This window comes from Psammomys obesus, unplaced genomic scaffold (genome assembly GCF_907164565.1).
Source record: "Psammomys obesus unplaced genomic scaffold, mPsaObe1.curated_primary_1811, whole genome shotgun sequence".
Taxonomy (NCBI): Eukaryota; Metazoa; Chordata; class Mammalia; order Rodentia; family Muridae; genus Psammomys; species Psammomys obesus.
This window is the reverse complement of record NW_026588752.1, coordinates 12,628,577-12,654,672: the sequence shown is the minus strand read 5'-3', so window position 1 is coordinate 12,654,672 and position 26,096 is coordinate 12,628,577. Positions and strand designations below refer to the sequence as shown.

General features: G+C 49.8%; 1 protein-coding gene across 1 annotated transcript in view; it reads right to left on the bottom strand.

Annotated features, from left to right (window-relative positions):
- Slit3 (slit guidance ligand 3) overlaps positions 1 to 26,096 on the bottom strand; it is a 591,521-nt gene that overhangs the window by 71,312 nt on the left and 494,113 nt on the right. Inside the window, exons 13-20 of the mRNA XM_055604618.1 lie at positions 25,396 to 25,539; positions 23,864 to 24,027; positions 14,137 to 14,287; positions 12,748 to 12,822; positions 5,596 to 5,739; positions 4,496 to 4,639; positions 2,590 to 2,753; positions 1,348 to 1,480 (exon numbers count right to left, since the gene is read on the bottom strand). Of these exons, the coding sequence (XP_055460593.1) occupies positions 1,348 to 1,480; positions 2,590 to 2,753; positions 4,496 to 4,639; positions 5,596 to 5,739; positions 12,748 to 12,822; positions 14,137 to 14,287; positions 23,864 to 24,027; positions 25,396 to 25,539 (1,119 nt within the window). The remainder of the gene's footprint in view (positions 1 to 1,347; positions 1,481 to 2,589; positions 2,754 to 4,495; positions 4,640 to 5,595; positions 5,740 to 12,747; positions 12,823 to 14,136; positions 14,288 to 23,863; positions 24,028 to 25,395; positions 25,540 to 26,096) is intronic.

Below are 26,096 nucleotides of genomic sequence, written 5' to 3'. Positions count from 1 at the left end.
CTCCTTTGCCTCCCTGGGGCTGCCAGTCCCCATGACAACCCTCTGAGCATCAGGGAATGCCAGAAGCGACAGTTTCACCTAAGACCTGCCTGCCTTCTAAGAAGCTGGCATGCTCGCAGCCTGGCTAGGAGACTCTGGCCTGGGAGGTGACAGAGGTTCCCCAGAAGGAATCTGGGTCACGTCACATTCTGTTACTTACTGAGGATACGTGCCCAGGCAGCCCCAGCAGAGGGAGGTGGGTCTGGGGTCTGGGCTGATACACAAGTGTGACTGTGGGTATGAGTCTTGACGTCCTGACCTTCTGCCAGTTCCCTCACCTGGCTCTTCCGGTTCCCATTACAGGGTCCCCACTGGTGTAGCCACTTTTGGTTCTCCTACTCCTTCTGCCCTGCCAGGGACCTGATCCTGTCTGGCCCTTCTGAGAACAGCCTCAGTGTTATGTCCCAGGGAAGCTTTCTCTGAGTGCCACACGAAGGCAAACCTCTCCTTCCCATCCTCCTTCTTGTCTCACCTATCATGGAGTCCTATGAGTTTCAGGGATGACAGAACAAATGCCTCCTTTCCCTAGAGAGTCCACGAGCCTCATGAGTGTTGGGCCCACCTGTTTCGCCAAGTGTCATCTCTCCGCATTGGCAGCGAGCCTGATATATGAGGCACCTCATCCCCCGTGTGATGCGGGAAAGAATGATGGCACGACAGAGGGCAGCGTGACAGAGCATGGGCAGGCGGTGCGAGCCTGTGAGGTTCTTCTGGACCAGATGGCGAGCACCCATGCCTGACTGAGAGCTAGGCCTATCAACCGCTGAGCCAGACAGGGTGCTGCATCCAGCGCTGTGAGCCATTTAAAGAGAACCTGTTTCATTTAACTCCGGGCTTCTGGTCCAGGAACAAGATCTGGGGAAGAACTGTGAGGAACCTGGGCTGGGAAGACGTTCTAGGAGGGGGTGAGACTTAGTGCTGACATATCACTTGCTCGACAGGGATGCTTGAAGGAGGAATGGGATCATATTGTGAAAGCATGTCCTCCGAATGCACCAAAAGATGCTCTCCTAACACCCTTCTGGAAAGGCAAGATGCAGCACGGGGGTCTTTGGAGGATGCAAGAAATGTGGCAGTCCACTTGCATTCTGGAGCGTCTTTAGGGAGAGCAGGGTCAGGTTTGCCTTGCTTAGCAGATGGAGATGGCTTGGAGTTGGCCTCCCTCTTCCCCCTTTAATACTGTCCCACCTGCAACACCAGGAAGGGATCCACTGAAGCCAGGCATGTCCCCACACCCTCACTTGGATTCTGGGGTACACTGGGAAGGCTGCTGCCGGTGAGGCTGCAGGGGTTGGGGTTGGTACTTACAGTTCAGTCACATCCTTCGGCATGCCTTTGGGGAGGGCGCGGAGACCCCTGTTGCTGCATCGCACCACCGTCTCCACACAGGTGCATTGCTCGGGACAGCGCGGACTCAGCTGGCAGCTGCTCTCCTCATTGCCTGTGGAGGACCCAGACGGGGTGAGCACCACCAGGAGAGCAGGTGGGCAAAGCTGGGGACCAGGGGCCAGCTCTACCTAGTCCCAGCAGTGAGCCCAAGCTAGAACTCACGGTAGCTACTGGTTTCTTCCCCTGCCAGAAGGGAAGGATACACCGCCATTTAATGCACTCTGCATGAAATAGAGACCGGTCAAGCTGCTAACCCAGACCCACAGCCATAAATGGGAAAGACGGTCCTGTCTGTCATATGAAGAATAAACCATGGCTCAGAAAGGAGCAGCCAGACAGCGGTAGATCCTGCTCTTCTCCCTCCCCCCTTCTACTTTCTCCTCTCTACCCACCGCTATATAGTCATCCCTATAGGGTGGTGAGCATATCACCAGCCTCATTACAATGCACCTCTGTTAATCTGCAAGCAAATTTATCTCTCCTAAGGCAATCCAAAAACTCACCAAGTAACCAACTATATATGCTTGAACTCATGTGATCAAATATGCCTTCTGGGGTCCGGAGACCTAACGCCTCAGACCTGCGGGTTATCTTTTAGTCAAATGGCAGGAATTTCCTTGACGTCTGTTTCCCATAAGTACATACTTTGACCTTCATCATAACATAGACAGGAAGACCTCCCATGTTCAGCTGTATATGCCATGTACAGGACAGAGGGGCATGCCATGTGAGGGGCACCAAGTTCATGGTGGACACGGCGAGTGAGTACATCAGGTACAGTGGCATTCATACAGGGAACAGTGGGTTTTTTTTGTTTGGTTTGATTTTTGATTTTTTTGTTTGTTTTTTTTGTTTTTTTTTTGTTTTTTTTTTGTAGACCAGGCTGGCCTCTACCTCCCTGAGCACAGGATTACAGCCATGTGCCACCACACCTAGCTAGAGGATGGTGTTTTGCACGACAGTGTCTTGCTTTAGTGAAATCAGTACAGATGTACCCTGGGGAAAGTAGAGTGGCTTCAGAAAGAGACACTTTTTCTTAGTCTGAGAACAAACAGTGCGGGCTAGCGGAGGACCCTCAGAGGCCTCTGGAGCCGAGTTCCTTAGGGCCCATCTCAAAGGTCTCAGCAGTCTGCCTTGCCTTCCCGATTCACTCCCTCTTACCATCACAGGTAAAGTCCTGGATGGCCACATCTTGGATAGGAATCTCCTTGAGGAAAAAGGGCTTCTGGCATCTGGGGTTCCCGCTGACAATGCGGCGCTTCCTCAGCCACCGGCCGAGCCAGGCCATGTGGCAGTTGCAGTTGAAAGGGTTAGACAGGAGGTTTCTGAGGGAGAGAGAGAGCCTCTGAGTGGTCATTGTCCACCTGGATCCTAGCCCAAAGCCTAGGGTCCGCTCCTGTAATTCAGAGTAACTCTCCTGAGGAGGCAAAAGGGTCTTGGCATTCCTTCCCACGGGAAGCAGAATCTTCCTCTAAACCACGGTGATGTCTGTAGCTGCCCTCAACTATGCTGATGGGTGTGTTGTGATATCCAGCCTTGGTAGATATCTGTCTACCAAGGCCCACTTGGGCAAATCTGGTAAGTCCTCTATGGAGATTTTCCCGTACTCTAGAGCAGTGTCCACCTCTCCTACCCTCCTTCTGCAGCTTGTTGGGCTGGGTGCCAGTGTTCCTGACCCGAGGTAGTTGAGACCGTTCCTTTTTCTGACTTGTACCTTCACTTTCTTCCTGTGGTGTCAGCACCAAGGTCAGTTCTATGCCTGTCAGCAGCTGCCCACTGACTGAGGCTAGCATCTCTGCTGGACCCTGCATATCCAGAAGCCAGGATGTGCACCACAGGTGTGTTGTCCCTGTCTATGCAGTAGCCTGATGGACAGATGGGGTGGGAGATGAGGGTGGCAGCAGTTGGTGCACTGAGCGTTTGCCCGAGGGCTGGGTCCATGCTTAGTAATTAACATATCCATCATGCTACCGAAGGAGAGGATGGATAGGGAGGGGTAGGCCTTGTGGGCAAAGGAGGGAGAGGAGAGGGGATGAAAGGGGATTCCCAGGCTGTGGAATCCAGGAGTTGCACAGTCCTCAGGTATGGGAGGGCGTGAAGTGTGAGGCCAGCAGGGCTGGGTGGCAGGGCAGGGAGCCACACCCCTGGGAGACACCATACTCCTGTCCCCAGGACACTGCTACTTTGTTTTGTGATTTTTTTTGGGGGGGGGCGGGGGAAAGGAAACCACTCGCTAAGGACAGCTGAGACACAAGGCAGCCACAGCGGCGACTATAAAGAGAATGAACGTTGAGAACTCTCTGTCCTTAGGCCTGGCTGTGCCCCTCACACTGTCAGCATTGCTGGTCTTCACAGCAGTCGTGACAGGCAGTCGTGGGAGGGAGAACTGACACATAGGAATAAAGAAACAGTCCCAAGCTGCCACAGCCAGTGAGAGGAAGCTGGAGCCTGAACCTGGGAAATACAGCCCCACAGTCAAATCACTATCCTATGGCTCCAGCTCTGCCTCTGACAAGCACCAGTGGAGTCAGGGCCACCTTGTAAAACCCTCTGTTGACCACACCACGGCTCTACCGAAAAGCTTCCGCATTCTTGGTGTGCCTTGAAACGAAAACAGCCCCTGTGGCCAGGCAGTTTTACCCTGGCCTCCTCTCTAGTCTCTTCTTACACAATATCCTTGCATACTCAGAGCAATGGCCTTCCTAGGCTTCTAATATTTACCCTGCTCCAACCGGCCACCGGGTCTTTGCATGGCTGTTCCTCCTACAGGAAATGCATTTCCCATTTTCTTCAACAAACTAATCTTTCCAACTGCATCTTTACAAAGCTTGTGTTGGGGTTTCTCATCATGAAAATGATCTTCTATGCTACCAGCCCCAGAGGAGGAGTCAGGTCTATGATCCTTAGTACTTAGATGGTAGCTGGCACATAGGGAGAGCCTGACAAATGTCTATTAAATAGACCAACGGGCAGGTAGGCTTGGCCCTAGTCAGTAGGGAGATAGATGTCAGGGACTTCTGCAGAGAGGGGCCCAGCGGGAGTGGGCAGCATGCCCAGGAGAACTCACATGGTGGACAGAGAGACGAGTGTGGTGAAGGCTCCAGGGGTGATGGTGGTGATCCGATTGTCATAGAGTGACAGCAGTCTCACGGAGCTTAGGCCAGCAAAGGTGTCATTGTTTACGCAGCTGATCAGGTTGCTCCTCAGCATCCTGGAAGAGGGTGGGAGAGGGCCATGGGTAGTGCTCTTGCCTCTCAAAAGATAAACAGCCACCTCCTGGCTTAGCAGGTCACAGATGGAGTTTGACAGATGATGAGCAGGGCTTGGATCCCCACTGGGACAAAGGCGAATGTGTATGAAGGTGTATTTCATACACTGTGTGGCAGCTGTAATGCAAATGGCCCCCACAGGCTCATCTATTTGGCTGCTTGGTCCCCAGCTAGTGGAAATGTTTGGGAAGGATTGGGAGGTGTGGCCCTGTTGGGGGAGGTGTGTCACTGGGGGTGGGCTTTGAGGTTTCCAAAGCCCAGGCCTTTCCAGTTGGCTCTGTCTGCTTCACGCTTGTGGATCAGATGTAAGCGCTCAGCTATTGCTATAGTGCCGTCATGGGCTCACCCTCTGAAACCAGAAGCAAGCTCCAATTAAATGCTTTCTTTTATAAGTTGCCTTGGTCATGGTGTCTCTTCACAGCAACAGAAAAGTAATCGAGATGGATCATAAACAAGAAACCACAGCTATCTGTGTATACTTGTACAGACGGTGTGGTTGTGTGTGCACATGTCCTTCCAGGAGGAAGAGGACATGAGTTCACTGTATGTGTGCATGCTTGAATGTGGATGCTTGCCTGCAGATGTGTTTAAGGGGTACAGCACGTATCTCTGTGTGTATGAGTAACGGTCAAGTGAGTGTTTGTATGCACCCTTCAGCACGTTTTTGATATGAATATGCATGTGTGTGCACTAGAATGGCTCTGAGTGGGGCGTGATTAGCTGTGGGCATGCTGGTGGGCTCAGCATGTCAGCTTCTTTGCACTAAAGGTGGAGAAGTCTGATGCTGCAGAGAGGGGGGAATGAACAGGTCAGGACGGTGCCTGACTCTGATCCCTGTCCAGAGCTTGCATGGTCCCGTTCCCATCGCTGCCTCTTGAGCCCCAGCCCGGGTACTCACAGTGTCTTGAGGCCACTGAGGCCTCGGAACATGCGCCCATGCATGGCCTCCAGTTGGTTCCCGGTCAGCATCAGCTCCTGAACACCTGTGGCTCCATCGAAGGCGCCCTCTCGCACCTCCTTGATCCTATTGTTGCTCAGGTTTCTAGAAGGAGGGGGTAGAAACAGCAGGATCAGGTGAATAGGGGGAGCTCAGCCTCCATCTCCCTGGCACTGGGCTCTCAGCTTCTGTGCTCACAGACAAAAGGGGGAGGGGTCACTCCTCTCAGCAGGTGGAGAAATCCACATAGCCCAGGACTTAAAAGATTTTTAGTGTCATTTTCTTTTTATTATTATTTTTTGCGTGCTTTGGAAGATTCACTCTTATTTCTTCTCTTCACCAGGGGCTCCTGCTGTGCAGTGACCCTCAAAAGAGAGCTGGAGAAGAACATAAAGTAGCCCCCTCTACAATGGAGGTGAACACATTTGTGGGGGACTTCTAGTGTTCCCTTAGAAGCGGACACTTCCTACTCAGTATTTGTTGTCTATTTCTTATTCAGGAGATGCCACACGAGAGTCCTTACCACCAGAACCTCTCAAACCCTCAAACAATGCCCGGCACACTGACACTATTGTCCCACTATGTGGATGAGGAGACTGGGTTTTGGGAAGACTGAGTGGTTCTCCCAGCTTCACACAGCTGAAAGAGCTGGGCTATGAAGCTAGGCTTTCTGGGACATAAGAAACATTTCATTGACAAGCTCTTCCCCTGCATAAGTGGTTATTTCTCAGGAGATGTGAGGAGTCCCACTATTGTGTTATGAGTCGCAGAATTCAGTTTTGGGGGTTTTGGTGTTTGTCTGTGTGTGTGCGCAGTTGAATGCACATGTGTGTGGGCCAAGGCCAAAGGTCAACACCAGGTGTCTTCCTCGGTTGTTCTTGGCTTTGTTTTCTAAGACATGGGTCTCTCACTGGACCTGGTAGGCTGACTGGCCCGTGAGCCCCAGCACCCCTCCTGCTTCATCTACCTCAGTCCCAGGATCATAGGCGTGTGCTGCTGCCCTTGGATATCCATGGGTGCTGAGGATGCAGCTCAGACCCTCAGGCCTGCCAACAAGCGCTCTGCCAGCTGACTCATCCCTCAGCCTTGGGATCTGGGTTTTCTCACAGTATCCCTGTTCCCACCCAGCTCCAGCGCTGCCATTCACGAGTCTGCTCCAGCTCTGACAGCAGGCCCTTCTCTCCAATACACGGTGTCCACAGCATGGGAGACCATACCAGGACAGTGACAACAGGCAGATGCTGCATGGCCATGTGAAATTCTAGCTCCCGTGTTCTTTCAGGACCAAGAGTAGGGCTTCTCTGCGGACCTCATCCTGTGGTCCAGGCTGAAGCACTCATGGTTATCTGGGTGGAACCAAGCTTGATGGTGTTCATGGGAGCTGAGCAAGGACGCCTACCTCTCAGCTCACAGCAGAGCCCTATACCGTGAAGGGGAAACCCTGAGGATGTCACAGGCTCACTGAGCATGGGAGGTTTACTGAACTGCTGGGCTAGCAGACACTGGCCACATGTCCAGACTCTTGGTGGGGGTGGGTACTGCTTTATGTCAGATCATTGGGTAAATATGGGGCCATACCAACCCTTTTACAGAGTACAGGGCTGAAGCCTCCCAGAGGGACGAGGGACCAATATGAAACACATGATGAAATAATGGTACTCAAGGGTTCAATTGAAGACACTTTTCTTTTCCCATTGGTGGCCTGGGCACTCAGGAAATAGCAGGGCCTACTCCTGTTCATAGCTGTGGAAGGGAAAAACTCTAGTGGGTCTACTTTTTAAATCATCTTCTCTTTATTCTGTCTCTGCTTCCAAAATGCCCTCTTCTCCTGCTAAGTCCCTCTTAAGGCTTCTTAGCTGGGGCACCTTGAACTGGCTCCATTTGTGTGAAAACCTGGTACTTAACCCGGTTTCAATTCTGGCAGTCCTGGTTGGTCAAGGACAAACCAGGAACGGAGGGGATGCATGAGGGACACAGCACTGGATCACTAAAGTAGATGTAAGAATTGAGGTCAAGGGTTTCCTAACAGGGTTGGGCTCCAGGGAGAGGGGCTGCTTGGGGATTAGCATGTGGGGCTGGACAATGAAGATGAGTTAGAGCAGTGGAGTTGGGAGGGCTCCCATTTCCTGACATCTGCTTCTTCAACAGAGCAAAATTAACATCCCGTTTCTGTAAGGTTTATGAATTGCATTTCCTTAGTCTGGGAGAATGAAAAACAGAAGGGATGGGTTGGGGGGGCAGCTGTAGTCCTTTCTAGAAGAGCTGGCTGCTGTTCCTTCTCTATCCATCAAAGCCAGGCTTACCACTGAAGTCTGTTGTGGGGGTTGGGGGCAGAGTATAGCTTGGAGCGAATATTCTAGAAACAAAATGAATGTATCTGGATTTTCTAAGAGCTCTGATATAGTCCCATGCAGTGTCTACCAAAGACACATCTGTTCCCAGAAAGCTTCGGAATATAGATGCAATCAGCTATCGGGCTCTCTCCCTTTGCCTCCCAAGACCTATCTGGAGGAAGGTGCTTCCTTGTAATTGTAACTTTTACTCTAATGGCCCAGCTTCAGAAACTCACCCTGGGCCCGGGGATGGTTCAGAGGGTTCGTGTGTACTGCCTCTGCAGGCTGCTGGGTGCCCCTGACTTCATTCTTCCCAAAGAACACAGAGGCACACAAGGGGGCTCATATGGCTGCTGAGAGCCTGAGGCCAGGTGGAGAAGGACAAGCTTTCTGAGGCCACTACTCCCTAGGGTTAGAGGGTCGGCCTAACTGCTGCAGTGGGGACAGAGCTACAGTCCTGGTTAAAGCACAGCCCTAGGAGGAATGTATCAGAGAGCCAAGTAGGCCATTCTCGAAACCGAGGACAACTGGCCATGACGGAGCATATGTCCTGGCACATGGCCAGAATGAGGAGATCTTGTCCACTGACCATGAACCTGTCCTTCTCTGAGAGAATACTACAAACTCAGGTGTTCACAGGTTCCAGGCAGGTGACTTAATGGTGATGAGAAGCAGGCCCCTTGAAAACAAAGGTGACCAGGACCTCACATCCATCTAAAGGAACAGCTGCTATTCCGTTTGTCTCTACTGGACCAACCTGAGAGCTGGGGTTGGGTCTACCAGGGCATTTAATAGTCCCAGAGGTACCAGAAAGCAAGGTTTTTATGTTTTCTATAAAAGCTTCTGGGTTTTAAAAGTGGGAAACTAATTCTTATTTAAAAAACAACAAACAAACAAACAAACAAACAAAAATAGCAACCAGCAACAAATCCAACCATGTGCCCATGACTTCAACTAGAGGCTGGCTGATTTTCGGGCTATGGGTGTGTCTCCTAAGTATCCTAACTGGCCTGAAGTTCGCTGCAAGGAGAGCCACATCTCTTTGAACATGGAGTCTCTTTTTCTCTTTTCATACCCCTGCAACTCTCCCACTCTCCCACCCCATCTCTTTGTGCTAGGGATGGCACTCAGGGCCTCAAGCACGCTAGGCAGGTCTCCTACCACTGAGCAGCTCACAGATGTGAAGCCTTTGAAAAGCTGTGTGGAGTTGCCATAGTATAAGAGCCAGAGGTGCAGAAAACACAACAGGGTCTAATCACCTTTGCTCAAACCAGAAATGGTAGATTCAGGACCAGGTAGCCTTAGGGGCCTGGCTCAAGTGTGAGGAAGCTTAGCAGATTCACACCATTGGCTTCAGCCACTGTATCGTCTGATATCCTTACCCACTGCCTCCTCTGTGGGGAAGTAGGGTAGTGACTGGTCCAGGGCACAAGAACACTTTACTTGACAGTAGCTGGTGGTCTGGGTCTAGATTTACCCTGTGACATCTTATTTAGTTGGTTGGTACTGATGAATGTGTGCACTTGCGCGCGCGCACGCGCGCGCGCGCACACACACACACACACACACACACAGTTACTCCCTTCCATGGGCTCACTTTCATTGTTGTCACTGGCTCCTTGCTTTGCGGCCTTCTTGCTACTTAAATTCTGTGTCTCAGCTTCTTCATTTGGAGAATGAAGCAATCCCAAAACCTTTGGTTTTACCTGGCGAGGGCAACATTTAATGGATACTGGAACATTCCGGCACAGAGTGAAGAGTAAGTGTTGAGTACTAGCTATTGTAAATTCTGTTACCATCATAGTCATCGGAGCCTTCCCAGCCATGTCTCACCTTTGCCCTGCTCCCCAGGCTCCCCAAACTGTCTGTGCAGAACTCCTTTTTCCATATGTAACCAGCTACTTCAGGCTACTCAACTCAGATGTCTGGTGCTGGAATCCAACGTCTTCTTTTGCCCAACACCTTGGCAGTACCGCCCTTTCACCCTTACTTCTTCCTGTTTGTTTGTTTTGGTTTGTGCAGTATTGGGGATCGAACCCATGGTCTTGTGTATAGCAAGCAGGCACTCCTCCTCGGTCACCTATTTACTACATCCGCACTCCCAAAGTGAGTGATTTATTATGCAAATGATGAAACCAAGCCCCATCCCCAAAGGGTCTCCTAGGACCACACCATGGACAAGGGCAGAGCTGAGCTCAGGCCAGCCTGCGGTTCCTTCTCACACCTGAATGTTTAGCTGGTCTGGAGCAGTGTGGGACATTTGGCAGCTCCGACCTTCACTCCTGTATGGCAAATATAGGGACTAGCTGAGTGGCATCTGCTCCTCTGGTTGAGATCTGGGCTTGTATTTAGCCAGGCTCAGATCTGCTGCATGTGGCTGAGGATGGAGACAGCCTGCCTTCTGTCACATCATCGTGTTCGTGTTTCCCTTAGACTACAGAAGCATTTCTCTGTGCTCACATCCCTATCACAAGTGGGAACACAATTTGTATGACTTCCACCTAAAAGGTGTGTGTGTGTGTGTGTGTGTGTGTATGTAGTGTGTTTCCTTTGCAGAAGCAAAGACTCCTGGGATCCTGTTTGCTGGGCAAATAGGTCCCTGTGTAGCTTGATTCATTTCAATACCTTCCTCACATCCAGATTCACCTCCACATCTGTCTGGAGGTTGAAACCAAAGTGTACCTTGCTCTCTGGTTAGAAATGAAGGACACCTCTAAGTGTCTCTTAATTGTGCTGGGCCCCAGAAGCTCATGGGTGCTGGGCCAGTGTTGGAGGATGTTTTTGTGCGTTGTGTATTCAAATGCTGATTTCTGTACCCAGAGATCTGGCAATGGGCCACGAGGCTGGGACAAAGGCCAAGCCAGTACTGTTGGGTTAGAATAGGTCAGAATCTGCCCAGCTATTGCTCTAAGCTTACAATAAATATATAAGGTCTCCCTGTCATTATTACATCTGTTGGTGATCTCAAAGAAACTCGGGTTACAGGCCATAGTGACAGCCACACTCCTCACTAGCTTTACTTGTGCTCTGGTCTCAGGTATCCCCTCAGAGAGCTCATCCCTCTCCTCCAGGCACAGATTTAATTACAGTAGCCTATGGCTAAGGCAGTAGCTGTAGTCAACAGGGATGCATGAACGGTGCCACAGAGAGAGCAGCTGCATAGGGCCTAGCAGGCATCTCTTTGCTTGTCTGCAGGCCACAGACAGGGAAAAGTATGGTGAATAGGCGACAAGGAGCTACCAGCAATCCTCGTGACTCACGACTGTTACATTCTACATTACCAGGAACACCGAATGCGCACACGCTGAATCACTCCTCCTGGAGAAACTACACAAGGCTCCCGTGAGCCCCTGGACATGGCATTTCCATCAACCAATCAATAATAAGCTGTTCTGTGAGTGCTTCTGTTCAGAGACACTGTATTTACTATACTATTGATTCATCAACACCACACTCGTGGCCAGCAGTGCTGGGCTCGTGCCTGAACAAATGCATGGAGCTTCTCTATCACATGAGTGCTCTCAGCAAGGCACAGTGCAGCCCCCTCAGGCTTTGGGTATTGAGACAGTGTGCCAGCACTGTGCTTGGGCCAGTTGGTACTGCAAAGCACAAAACGGCAAAGCACATACCCCTGGATACGCTGCAAAGAGGATACTTGCTTACAGTGTGAGAGCTGAACCCAAAAGGTAGAACATCATTGTGTTCAGCCTCAGCTGGGAACTCGTGTGCCAGTTAAGGGGCACATGTTGGGGCCAGTAGGTTTTTCACTGCCATATGTATGTAAATGACACAGACAGTATGAGAAATTCTGGTTTTAGAGTTGCATGAATTTTGGTACAGATGAGTTAGCAAATGCAGAATTGGTAAGTAATGAGAGGCCACATTTACTTTGTTGAGGAAACACACCGCTGTGAGACTGGAGATTTGGGATTTGGGGTGAAGCAGGAAGAAGTGTGTGCCCTGGGAATCAGATGTTGAAAAGCTCACCCTCTCTGCTGGCACCTCTGCAGAGGCACGCAGACTGGGAAACAAGTGGGACCTCACACTGGTGTGACTGGAATGGACCCAGGTCTGAGAGCCAGTTTTGACATTTATTCAATGTGTGGCCTTACAGAGGTCATTCTCTGAGCCATGGCTCCCTCACTTGTCTGGCATGGAACATGAAGTCAGCTAGCACAAGATGGGTGAAGGAAGACTAAAGAAATTGTTATCTGTGAGGCGGGAATGCAGCTCTGGCCAAGGATAAGGGCTATCACAGGGGACAATATCCTCCTTGCTTGCTTTATGACTTGGCCCAAACTCCAAAGAAGGAAGAGAGAGGGTTGGAACATGCAGCCATGCACTACAGTAGCCAGTAACAGCACATGGGGCCTTTGCTAAGCCCAGACTCTATTCAGACCAGCAGACCCTGTATCCAAATCTACTGTGAGCTGCTGGAGACTCCTTTCTGACGTGCTCCTCCCATGCAGACCTCACCCAGATGCCAAACACCTCAGGGTCCCAGACACCTCTACCTAATTGCTATTCCAGATGCATTCTCCTGAGATAGATGGAGATTGGGGGCTCGGGGGCTGGGGGAGATAAGTAGAGGGGATTAAGGATAGGAATCAAGGAGGTATGGAATCTAACTGATACCTGAAATTCAAAGACAGCCAAGCTTCATTTTGGTCTGTGCTGTGTCCCTGGCCTCCAGTCCAGGGCACAGCAGGAGACAAGAGGAAGCTCAGGGGGCAGGAGCCAGGAAAGCTGAGGTGGCTACTGTGTTCCCAACTTGACTTACATTTTCCGAAGGTTTGGCAACTTCTTGAAGATCCCAGTGGCCTCCAGGACAGAGATGTCATTGTCATTCAGTCGCCTACATGGGAAGCCAGAAGAAGCAGGGCTTAGCTGGGTGTAAGGCAACCCCTTTGCTACTCACCTCCCATAACTTTTGTTGGGCTCTGCCTGAACTTCACAGTCAGTAAAGTTCAAGCGAATCATGAAAAACTTCAGTATGAGGTAAGGGCTTGACAGAGGAATGTGGATGGAAAAGGGCAAAAAGAGACAAACACTTAGCCCTCCTATGGCTCCTTTATGAGGTAGCAGCTTCTTGCATATTCTGCATAAACACACATTGATATTTAAACACACAGTCAAATACTAAGGATCTTCCGCCATTTTAGGGGGTACCAATGGTAACCCTCCCCCACGCCCAGGGAACTTTCCTCAGGGTCTCCTGAGCCCAAGTTTCTCAGCTTTTCCTGAGTACTTCTGTCTTCCAAGGGGGCTCAGGGTCCCTGCACCCAGCATTTTTGTGTGCTCAGAGTCGTGTTGTGCCCTCCAATGACTGAAGAAGTCAAAGAAGGCAGTAACAGCCTCAGGTCTACCATTGTTTCTCCAGGGCTCCCTCTGTGACAAGACTCTGGAGGAATATTGTGCTTATGTCTCTTTCCAGACCTGAAGCATAGAGGGAGACACATGTCTGACTTCCTGATACCTTGGGGGAAATGCCTTCAGATCAGAGAGATTGTGTGGCTAATTTTGGAGGGGACAGAGGTGAGGTAAGGATCAGGTCTAGTTAGCCCCAGCGGGCCATCCTTTATCCTCTACCATGCTTCAAGCTTTAGTTTGTTCCTCTTTAGACTCTGAGAGCTTTTTTTGGAGGTTGTAGTTGAGAAGGTCATCCTCCTAACAAAGTGTGCCACTTCTGGGGGTATATACATGGAGCAGTGAAGGAGGGTTGGGGCATACACCTAGCTGGCCAGATCAGCAGAATCAATCCTGGTGATCAATGGGTTGACAGATGTTGCAGCCAGATTGATCTCACACCCTCACCGGTTTTTGTTTAAACCAACGTCCCCTTCTAGGGGGGTATGAGAAAGCTCAGATATATTTAATCATCTTAGTTATACTTTTGAGTAGTAATGACTTTTATTTAATATCTATCATTTTATAAAGATACTATAAACACCCGAGGGCCGCAGCAGGTGCCATTTGCTTTGCTCACTGTAGAAACGTAAGGCTAGAGCAACGTCTGGTTCATAGCGAGTGTCCAGAAAACAATCATGGAACTAATAATAAGCAAGTTATGTCTGGTGCCTTCCTCAGCCAAGTCCACAGAAGACTCCACTACGATTAACTCAAAGTGACCAAGTATGCGTAAAGAGAGGTAGGGAGGAGCAGGACTTACAGGTCAGTGGTGTATTCGGGGAGGTGGCTCGGGATTCGGGCCAGCTTCTGGTTGGAGCAGTCGACGACGGTGCCCTCACAGCGGCACTTCTCAGGGCACACCAGGTCCATGAAACACTCACTGCTGAATCTGTTGCGATAATCCTCAGAGCCTACGTGGGGCCAAAGAGGGGGTAATCATCATCATTTCAGATTCCTGGCACAAGGTCGAGAGTTGTGGGTAGTGGAGGTAAGGAGTGAGGTGGTTGGATTTGTCGGAAGAGGCACGCATGTGTGCGTGAACGTGCGTGTGTAAATGCACAGGCTTGGGAGGACCTGCTTATGTGGTGGCGTGTCAAATAGCAGATAACACTGATGCCTATTTGGCCATGTTGCTGGTACTCTCCACACCCCTCATCTATGTTGTTTTCCATGTGGTCTTTTGTCATTCAGCACTTGGTGCCTTCCAAGAAGCCAGGCTTTGGATTTGTGGGCTCTTATGCTTTTGTGCTTCATGGACCTTTTGAGAAGCCGATGTTCTGTTCATAGAAATCCTGTAAGACACCTACCCACAATCCAGCCTACAACAGTAGGAGATTCCTGGCTCCATGATGCTTACAATCTACAGACTGGAGATTAAGATCGGACTTTTGTGGTGGCTACTGGAAGACAGGACCAAGGCCTGAGAAGTAGTCACCCACCTAGAGGTCTTCCTGGCCTTGTAGGCAATGAGTGAAGAAGGCCAGATGCTCATTTGGTGTTAAAGTGACAACCAGCATCTTGTCTGATTTTGACTTTGACGTGACTGCACACTAGGGTATCTGAAACTCACAGTGCAGATGCTTTGGGATTTGGCTTCCAGTTGCCTGAGATTTCTTTGTTTTTGTTGTCTTAAGTGAAGCCAGATATTTAAAATATCTTGGCAAGAAATCCAATTCTTAAACACAGTGGAAACAAAATTCATCCAAGGGTCAGATCCGACTGTGTCTTAGAGAGGAAGTTCTCTTTAGTGCCAGTAAAAGGCCAGTTCCCATGAGCCAGAAGCTGGAGCTAAGATTTATTTATTTATTTTCAAAATTTTATTTCCTCCAAGGTCGTTCTGTAATGGCAACAGGTCTGACAGTCTGATGTCTCTGAGACATGCCCTTGGGGGCAGCCAGCCAGCCAGACCTCTGTGAGCACGTGAATTATGCTGGTGGCAATGGGGAGTGGTGTGTGGCTCTCCTGACAGGAGCTTGTTGATGGCGCTGGACTCATTCACGCTCTCACACCCACATTTTGTTAGCTAGATATAAAATGTGAGCTCAGTTCGTGTTTATCCAAGACACAAGCGGGATGCCGCTGGCGCCCGAGGAGCTTGTGTATTTCTGAAATGTTTTAGGGCCTGGGCACCATGTGTTTGGTGAATGCCTTGAGTAATTAGCATGGCGGCATGGAGTGGGAGTGGTCCCTATGTTTTAACTGTGCATTTGGCCAGGCGTTGCGACTTTCTAGCTCCTTTCCCCCAGGGGTTTTGTGGGATGATGAAGTTAAACCAGAGGTAGAGTCTTCAGAAAAAAGACAAGCTAAGTATGGGCATGTGTGAGTCTGCTCCCGTGCTTCCTGGATCTTGACAGAACATCTCATAGTTAGAGGCCATAGAAACACTAGTGGAGCCAATGGTAACAGCTGACATTTACTGCACTTGAACCAGAAGCCAGCTGCTCTTCTCCTAACTTAACCCCAGAGGTTAGAACTTCATTTTGTAGATGAAGATCCTTTGGACTATGGGGCTCCTGGTGCATGGCAAACAGACTAGAACTAGCTTTCAGAGACCCATGTGACTAACGCTAGGTAAGCTTTAGTGTGCTTTGTGATTGAACCTCTATTCCCATGTCTCCAGCAACAGCTACAAAGTCCAATGTGGCAGAGGTACACTGGGTTTCTCCTCCAGTGAGCTATGACAAGAAGCAAGCAAATGCCTCCCCACCTTACTCCTGTACTCTCTCTTATCATTTGTCTTCCTGTAGTCACTGCTGATTGGGAACAAAGTTGGCAGGTCTCTTGTCAGAAGTCTGGGTGGGTGTATCCTTTTTTATTTCTCCCTACTACCTTCCCACCCACTTCCTTCATTTCCCTCTGCGCCCCTAGACTTGTGTGAACAGAGCACATGCATATACTTAACAGTTTTACAGCAGCCTCGTGGTGCAATGTTTTATGTAAATCTCTTTCTTTTGCCCGCACGACTTGCTCCACTGAATAAACTTCGACCTTGCATCATTTCTCTTTAGACATATGAGAGGGCTAGGCTATTTTGCAACTCCTGCCCAACAAAAACCCATTCTGGTCCTATTGGTGGAGCTACATGGTGATGTTGTGGAGGGGGTGGGGGTCACCATTTTGAATGTGCATGGTCATGTTTTCTTCGGAACATGTCTATAGTGTGATACTTGCAAAACAGAGGAACCCTGACTGCTGATCAAAGGCAGAAAGACAGGAGGAAGCCCCGGTTTGCACTTCACCGTGAGGCTGCAGACGTGCACCGGCTGGGGACGGCCGCCTATTAAATGCATTTTCGTTTTAATCAAGGTGAGAGCAGTCCATAGTTAGCAGGAATAGCTCTCAGTAGTATCGTTAGGTTATAACTGGCAGACCTCTGCGGTGGAGCCGCTGACCCATTTTAATGAAATGATTTTGCAATTAGATTCGATGGACTAATGTGCTCTCTCCAGCATTTTTCCCCCTGCTGTTTTTGTTATTGCCCTGGTTTGTAATAACGAGGGGGTCGGAGAGTGATATTTTATATGAGTGGGAACCAGAAATGTTAATAACGGCGTATGTACATAACCGAAAAAGTTCATTTCCCAGCCAGAGCCAGCACGAAATGCCACCTCCGTCACTTCATATTTCATTACGGAAGCTACCCAGGGTTCCTCGGAGCCATTTGTTATGCCTAATGCTCATAACTACCCAAAAGTATTTTTAACTTTTCCAGAGCTTTAAAAGTCAATTTCAATCTCAACGCATATTTGTCACTGCCAGAAATACTTTGGAGGAGAGAACCAAGTGAAATAGGTCGCAGCTCTTTCTCTTTGGGGTGATCACAAATGGGAGGGATCTTGTAGGACTTGAAGACAGGCCATAAAGTTCAACTCCAGCTGGAGCCAGCCACAGAGGAGCTGATGTCACCTGGCTTTTGCCTGCCTCTGCCCTTGTGGCCCTCATCCCCACTTGTAGACATCTCAAAACAATAACACATGGTACACAATCATAGACAAACTTTAATAGACAGAGGTTGGGTGAAAGGTTAAAATTGACAGCAATGATATTTAAAAAAAAATTATTCTATATCCCTGTTCTACACCTACTACTTCTGGGAGGGAACTGTGACATATCTGAAAGGTTAGGGGACAGGCCAGCTGATTGGTTGAGCTAGAGTCAGAAGGAGTAAGGGGCACAGATAGGGTGGCTGCTGATGTTGTCTGGCTGCATTGGTGTGTGTGGATTGGAAGGCACAAATCCATCATATCTGGTTGGCAGGGGAAGCCAACACGTGTGCCCGAGTTTTCCTCCTCTCTCCCAAGCAGCCTCACGATGGATGGGAGCAGAGGAAGAACCTCAGAAAGAGGAGTTAGGGGTGGGGTTGTTCAAAGGCCCGGCAAGGTTGATCAGCTTGAAAAGAAAGTGATATGGATAAGCAAAGGGACCGGTCATGAGAGGTGAGTAGAATCAAGAACATTGCAGACACATAGACATCCATTTCTAGGCCAGGCTGGCAGAACCAGACACCTGCGGTTGAGAAACATTAGTTGTTTTAGAAGGAATTTGCTATCATGTGGGCAGGAAGATGTCCCTGTGCTCAGTGACCTGCCTGAAAACAGAGGGTGAGGCCCACGGTACATAGCATCATGAGATACTGAGGAAAGGTGGCGCCATCATGGATTCATTCCTAAGGTATGATATGGGCAGTGCTAGAAATGTTCCCTCTGCAAGATAGGGAAGGATGTTTCTCTATGCAGGAGGGTTTGCTTGTATCCATGGGCCTTGTGCTCCCGTTGGAGAAGAACAACTACTCGAACAATGCTTTCTTTCCTTTTTACTCAAGTCATTTCTAATAACAGATGTGAGCTGGAGGGAGAAAGTGAAGCACATCTTCAGCTCCCTATCAATTCAAGTCAAAGCTTCCAAAAAACTTTTCCTTTCAAGGCAATGAGTGTCCAAAAGAGGGAAAGCTAAGTAGCACTGAGGCAGAGCAGAGCCTGTTGGGAGCTAGATAACCCTGGGCCAGTTAGTTAATATCCTGCCTCAATACTCTTATCTGCAAAATGGAATCTAAAGTGTTATTAAATTAGACAGGGTGATGATGTTAAAAGCTTCCAGAGCCTGACCAATAGTAAAGTACATGTTCCAGTGTTTAGAGAGACCAAGAGGGCCTTTCTCTGAGTCACAATCAGAGAGGGGATAATTAAAGTCATACAGCTTGGTCGGGGCACAGATTCAGGCTCCTACAGCTAAGTGTGGCTGCGTTTCTACCTTAGTTCTTACACACGGAATAAGACACAGACTCCCGCACAAAACCAACAATGAAGACCTCTAGTTATACCGGGCCCAGGATTTACCAAGAAACAAATGAAAGGGAAGGTGCCAAGGTCCCTCTCTCTACTGTCAGAATCAGCCAGTGTCTGTGCAGGCCTTTCCTGGCCTCTGAAAAGGCATCAGTGAAAGAGTTCCACACCTCCATGTTAACTGTGGTCCAAGGCTAAGAGAACAGGTCGGACATCAGGGTTCACCAGGATCTAAGTATTCATGAGTGAGAGCTGGAGTCAGAAGGAACCCCAGTTCAAGTTCAAGGTCTCAGACCCATGTCTATTCTCCCTGTTCTCATGCCTACATTCATTTCAACTCAAGAGCTTGCTGAGAGACGTGGTGGTGAAAGCCAGGAGAGGAATGGTTCCCCTCTGCATTAGCTACTACTTGGTGATCCCGTGCTGGGACTCTCCCATGAAACAATGGGGCATATGCCTTAGGTACACTTGTCTTCTTCAGATGGGAAGTTGGAACCTAGCTGTCACGCCTGGGGTCCCATGAGACCAGAGTTGGGGAAGAGTGACTACATTTGCACAGGATATGTGGCTACTCTCAGCACGGGCCCCGTGGGTCCCTCTAACCCCCTATCACCATGTACCTCCGAGGTTCCCACCCCCCTCCCTCTGAGTTAAGGCTGGGAGAAGTGGGTCTGGCGGGTGCGGTGATCCAGAGCAGAGGAGAGTCCAGCGGTGGCGGCGGTGGCGGCGGGCCATGCTGCAGGAGAGAGCGGTGCTTTCCGCGGTGCTTGACAGAACCATGTTCCGTTTCCATCGTTCCACCACATGGTTAGATCAAGCACAAAGGAAAGCCCCGCGGCAACCGGTCAGAGTCAAGGTCAGGAAGCAGCATCAGAGAGAGGACAGGAGCGCCCAGAGGAAGCAGCGGTGAAGAAGCGGAAGCCAGAGCAGGCCCCCACTGAGCGTGATTAGTACCAGCAGTGCGGTCCACTGGATCCTGCCAAAGACATGGGCCCCACCTCCCAGTGCCCTGCCCCGGGGAGACTCGGCAGGAAAGAGGGACAGGTGGGACACCTTCAGACAATCATACCCAGGAGCATCCTAGCAGACAACGGGCCAGTTACATTCTGACCCAGGATCGAGCCTGCAAAGTCTGTCCAACAGGTGATCTGATATGACACGAGAATCAGCAAAGTGTCTTCTCCTACTTTGTGACGCAGGGCTGACCCCACAGCTGAGGGGCCTTATGGCAACCCATTCCCTTTAAATAAAGAGATTGCCCATGGTTCTCATGGGTTTAGCACAGCGTCTCCTCTCCAGGCAAAGCTCCCTTCAACATTCCATAACTCAGGAGGCTCCTGAGTACCTTGCAGGGTCCCCAGGCCTCTTAGGCTGATAGCTGATTCACTCCAGGTGGGTTGAGGTGTAGCAGAAGAAGAGTGTGGCATGAAAAGCAACCACATCTTAGGTCCCCAGGGTCTGAGAACATTGTCACAGAGGTAGGGCAGATGGATGGACAGTGGTTGGAGGCTGGCTTCTGATAACAGGCTTTTGCCAGACCAAGAGAAGAAAGGAAACAGGCCAGAGAACCAATTGATTAGCCGGAGGGTAAGACAACTAATTTTTGGTTCCTTCTGATTTCTAGATCTCTTCACTGGCAGGGAATCATGGGAGAGGGTGAAGTAGACCCAGTCTATTGATCTTTTGTGCCACAGACCCAATCTTTAGCTCCCACCTTCCATAGGTCAGCCTTCTTCCTACTTGGCATCAGGCTGGAGCTGTGCATGTCTCAAAGAAACAGAGCCCCAGCCACACGACTCCGACCATCCCTGCTTGACTCTTGACCTCTGATAGGAAGGAGAGGTCACTCTCCTCTACCATGTATGTATTTTGGGTGCTGGCTTCACTGACAAGATGTTCTCATTCTCAGCAGTGTGCGGGCTGTCTGTAATGATGGTCCAGTTAAAGAGCATACACCCACGCCCATGCCTTGACCCCGTTCACCTCTCTTTCCGCATCCCAATCTTACAGACAGACAGCTAATAAGGGTGATGTGGGCTCTCCTGCACCCTGACACCTGCAGCTACAGGGCTATGTAAACACTCAGGTTCTAAGATGTCTCCGTGAGTTTGAGCAGAGTCTCAGTATGAGCAGGGCACATTTCACGAACTTAGAACCTCCTTTGTGTGGCTGGTAAGATGAGCTGGCAGATAAAGGCACTTGTGCTGCCAAGCCTGGTGGTGACCTGGGTTCAATCCCCAAGCCCTATATACTGGAAGAACAGACTCCACACTTCCGCTGTATGTGTGTGTACACACAGGGGCACATGAGCGTGCACATATATACACACACTAAAAAAAAATACAATATAAATTATAAAGTTCCCCTCTGGCTCTCTCTTTGCTTTTCTTTTCTAAAAGGACATGGAGAGTCCTGGAGGTAGCTGATCTGGATCTTCTTGGTATGTTAGAATCATCATAGCATGTCAGGTCATGTGTAGAAAATAATAGCCTGACCTTAGGGATTTTCTGCTGTGGTTCTCAGTTTTGTCTCTAGAGTGGACTGGATAAACTCTTGAGGTCTCTAAAGTGACCCTGAGTTAGAGCCAAAGAGTTATGCACTTTCCATAAGAACAGTTTCTTTTTAAAAGAAGGGGGGGGGGACGGCGTGATAGAAGGCAGGCAGCTTCCTTCAGCAGCCGCGTGCGCCCTGGGGTGGGGCCTGTGCTGAACGACCTAATCTGATGGTTAGATGGCCCCTGGCAGGAGGCATCCATCCCTAAACTGATCTTGGTCCAGGACAGCGGCTGCAGCTGAGAGAGAGGCAGAGAAAAGTGGCTGGGAAGCCAGACACCCTGCCTGGGGAGAGGCTGTGCATGTTGCAGGAGCTACCCTCAAATTGGCTCCTAATCACATCAGCTGTCTTTTCAAGGGGGCTGCTTTTAGGGGAAAGTAAAACAGAGTTATTATCTGTCAGCTCTCGTCCATGTCATCTGCCACCCCTCACCCCCTCCCCTTTCTGGAGCTTCCTCGAACACAAATCTTCAGGTCTTTGGTTTCTGTATCCCCTCCAGGCCGAGGTAGGTTTGGGTCCTGGTGATTCTCAAAGTCAAGGCTTTTGGAGCCTCAGTGCTCCCCTCTGCTCCTCCCCTGCAGCTACATAAAGGCACACCAAACGCTCCAAGTTAAGCTCATTTGGGATTTGAACATCACTAACTACAGGAATAGGCTTTCTCCTTGGAATTCTTAATAATGACAGTACACACCAAGTCAATTAAGAGTTCTGTCCTTTTCTTCCTGTTTCCTTTTTTCTTACCACCCATTTCTGCCCATCATAGCAAGCATGGGTCCTATAAACACCAAGGCAGACAGGTAGACATTGGCACAGCTAGATTCAAAACTAGTGTTACTGTTTCCTAGTTCCACTGTCTGTTCCTTGTTCTTTAGTCTTTGTCCTTTCTGTACACATCACCCATACATTGCTACCTGTCCCAGCCTCAGTCAATGCTAGGCCACTGCCATTACTGTAATCCTATAGGCATGAGTCATTGGATCCAGTGTCGGTTCTGTCCCTGCACTGCCACTCAGGGTTCAGACCTAATCTGAGCTCCTGGGTGTTGGCAGGACACTCGTGAGACTAAAGGTCAAGGATGGCAGGCAGTTTCCTGCACTTTTCTGACTTCATCTACCCTTTCCGTGGGAACCACTAACTGGCTAATTAACTGAGCCCCAAGCAGGCAGAGAAAAAAGAAGGAATAATACTGGAATAATACAAGCACTGGAAAGGACCGGTGTGCTATAGACGACACTTAGTGCTGGGACTGGGGGGGGGGAGACTTTCTACCCAGAGATGTTACAAGATTCAGGGAGGAATTTAAGGAATAGGATTGGGGGTTCAAAGTGGAACCAAGAGACTAGAAAGAAGGCAATTCAAGCAGCTGGACTGCCTTCTCTGCTAGATTCACAGTGTCAAGGAGAGAGCAGATACAGAGCTTGGTTTCCACGACTGAGATGTGCAGGTGGCCCCTTCACTTTGGAGCCCCCAGCTCTCTCTGCTATAGAGCAGGATCTCACCTGATGACTTCAAGCAGCTACTAGAAGAGGCAAATCAAACTAGGACTACTCAGCACAGTACTCCTCACAGGCAAGAAATTTCCTACTCACTGATACCATTACGATGCGGAAGGCAAATAGGCAACGAGTGCTCATACTGCCACAGTCCCTGAGTCTCTCTAGACCCTGTCTGGGTATTTGCTTCCACAAATAAAATAAGACAAAAGGCTAAAGTTTATCAGCCTGATGACACATACTACAGAATTTGACTTAAAGGACCATGGACATGGTACAAGAAGCCAAAATCTGCCTGGTTCCTGGGGAAACACACTGGCTGAGCACTCTCTCAGATGGGTGGGAGCATGGTTCTTGCTGAGACACACGCTGTCAGGGTTGGCTCACTCTATCTCAGCACCTCCTACTGTCAGTTTATCAGCTGTGGTGATAAACTGGTCTATTTCAGTAGAAAAACAGAAAAATGGTAACGATGTCTAAGTGCTGGCTCATGCAACCACTGGTCAAGAAGACCACCTTTCTTACTAAGGTAGCCTGAGAATTCTCTTGCCATTTGTCTCCATGTCTTTCCTGGGGAGGGGTCAGGGGAAACCAGTCTGTAGACAAGGCTGGGCAAGGGAGCACAGCTTTTGCTTCTTTCCACAGTCTGCTGTTCCCTGTATCATCAGAGAGCAGCCATCTGCTCCAGGGAGATAGGGAAGGTGTTTGTGAAACCTGTAACCATTATGGTTAAGGGCTGTTACTAAAGCCTGGCTGGCTGCAGCCCGACCTGGGCCGGTATTTATTTCTGTGCCTTTCTGGTAATCTGCTTCAGAGACTACAAAATAAATCTTGGCCTCCTCTCAAGTGCACATGTGCGAAGGCTGCCCAGTCCCCCAGCTTCCACCAACCTCCGGGGATGAGCAACTGTGCCTGGGTTCTGTTTCTCCCAAGCTGCCCGCCCCTCCCCCACGCTTTTATTGTGTGAGTGTGTTTTATTTTAAATCCATAAGGTAATTGGTTTTCTGTAGGGCTAACTGAATTTCCCCAATTTAATTTGCAAAGATGCTCCCCAGGAGCCATTACAGCACTCGCTGTCCTCCAGATTGGATTATTGGCCTCTCTGGGGCTGCTGTATTCTGAGTCAGAAAGTGGGGCCCTGCTCCCGTAACCTGATTACCTGAGCAGCGGAACTTCTTGCTTTTGATCTGGCTGATGCGCTTGTTGGCCAGCCGGCGTGGGCTGCTGCAGCGGGCCCCGCTTGTCTCGATGGGGTTGTCCTGGAGATAGTCAGCCAGCCACTTCAAGTGGCAGTCGCAAACAAATGGGTTTTGAGCTAAGTGGCTGGAAGAGGGACAAGGCTGTTAATCATGAGTGACCCGTGCTACCTTGCTTCACCAGCACCCTGCCATGGGCTGGTGCTGGCAAACTGGTGCCTTCTGTCTCGTGCTGGGCCCTAGCAAAGTGGCGGGAGGCCATTTCCTTATTGCCCCAGGAGGTATGGGTGGGGTGCTGCTCTCAGAGAGGATTCAAAGAGGGGGGGGTGTCTGAGGCCAGCTGTCTGCTAAAGGCAGCTCAGATGTAGCCAACATCTGGTCTGGGGAATCAGCTTCCCCGTTTTCCCCTCTTGGGGCAGGACCCACTGCTGCCTGGCTCCATGTCACCCAAGCCAGACTTTGCCGGGCAATGCAAATCGAGAACTTTAGAATTTACATGCATTTTTATTTCTCCAGGCTTTGTGATGCCAGTCACATATAGCAGCTGTCATGGCTGCTTGCTTATGGCAGGTGTTCCACATAGAATAGTGGGTATTAATACTGTTTTCCTTATCATCACAGAGTGCCGAGGGCCTCACCTCCTCTGAGCAGTAAGAGCAACTCCGAAGCACTAAGCATGGAGCTTCACACGTGGTCTGCATTCAATACAAAGCAGCTGTTCTCACTCTATATTGGTTCCTGCCTTTCACTACTAGGAAATAAGTGCCAGATGACTTCCAGCGTCTCCAGGAGACCTCCACACTCATTGTAGGACTGGAGTTGGGGCGGAAATCTGAGGTTGGACATGTCATGACTACAGACTGAGTGAGACCTTCACTCACATCATCTGTTTACCTGTAGCACACACCTGCAGTACTTGGGTATTGAGGGTTGGGTGTGTGTATAAGTCATCCCTAGAAAGCCTGTATCAGAGGCTTGGTTTTGCAGTGTGACAGAGGGAGGGGATAGGTTCTCACAGAGATAGAGACTGCTCAGAACACTAACCATGGCTTATGAGCACAGCTCACAAGTTCTGCCAGGATTTAAATCTTGCTTCATACCAGCTGTGACCTTTTTTGTTTTCTTTAAATTTTTTTTTATATGCGTGCTATGTCTTCATACCAGAAGAGAGCATCAGATCCCAGTATAGATGGTTGTCAGTCACCATATGGTTTCTGGAAATTGAACTTAGGACCTCTGGAAGAGCAGCCAGTGTCCCCTAGCCGTGATCTTGAGTTAACTAACAATCTCTCAGTGCCATGGATTCCTCACATAAGTTCTAGGGGCAACAGTAGCATCCTCCTGGGTTTCTGTGAGGCTTGCATGTTTGAAAGTGAGATAAAACTCAGCACATTCAGGCCCTACCCCTGCTGTAAGTGCTAAAAGTCCTCCCACGGGACCCCAGCCTGCCCTCATTTTGGGGGTAGGTGTTTAGCTGCCAGGGCGGTGTACTCACAGGGTCTGGATGGACTGTAGAGGAATGAAGAGCCCCTTGCTGATCGTCTGCAACTTGTTGTCATACAGAGAGAGCAGGTTTAGGTTCTGCAGGTCCTGGAAGGTGTTCACCCTCAGGCAGTCGATCTTGTTGGCATTGAGGAGGCTGTTAGGCAGAAGAGAGGCCTCGGGTTATTGACAGTGAAGCAAAGGCTGGCTGCACCTGCTGGTACCGCCGGAGAGTGGCCACCTCTCATCCGCGTGGCCTTCAGTTTCTGCTGCAGCCCAGAGAAAGACAGGCTGCTTCCTGCGGCTCCCCAGACCCTCTTTACTTTCCCCCCATCACCGTGGATGCTGGGCCACACACACCACCATCCCGTGCACCTTGTCTCACACCTGCGTCTGGCTCCTCACCCGCAGCCTGGGACAAAGGCTGGGCTTGGAGCCGAGCAGTGCACTTCTCTGCTTTAGAATACAGAGCTTCCAGGAATCACAAAGGAAAAAAAATCATTTGGAACAATTGTTGTAATGCTTTAGTAGATCAAGTCAGGGCAATTTTGACTCAGAGAATTCCTTGAAGCTTGTTTGGATCACTGATCTCACAGGATATCTGATGAAAGTTATAGGCCATCCTCCCAGGGAAGAAATATGTCCATGTGTAGGCACATGCATGCAAACACACACACACACACACACACACACACACACACACACACACACACA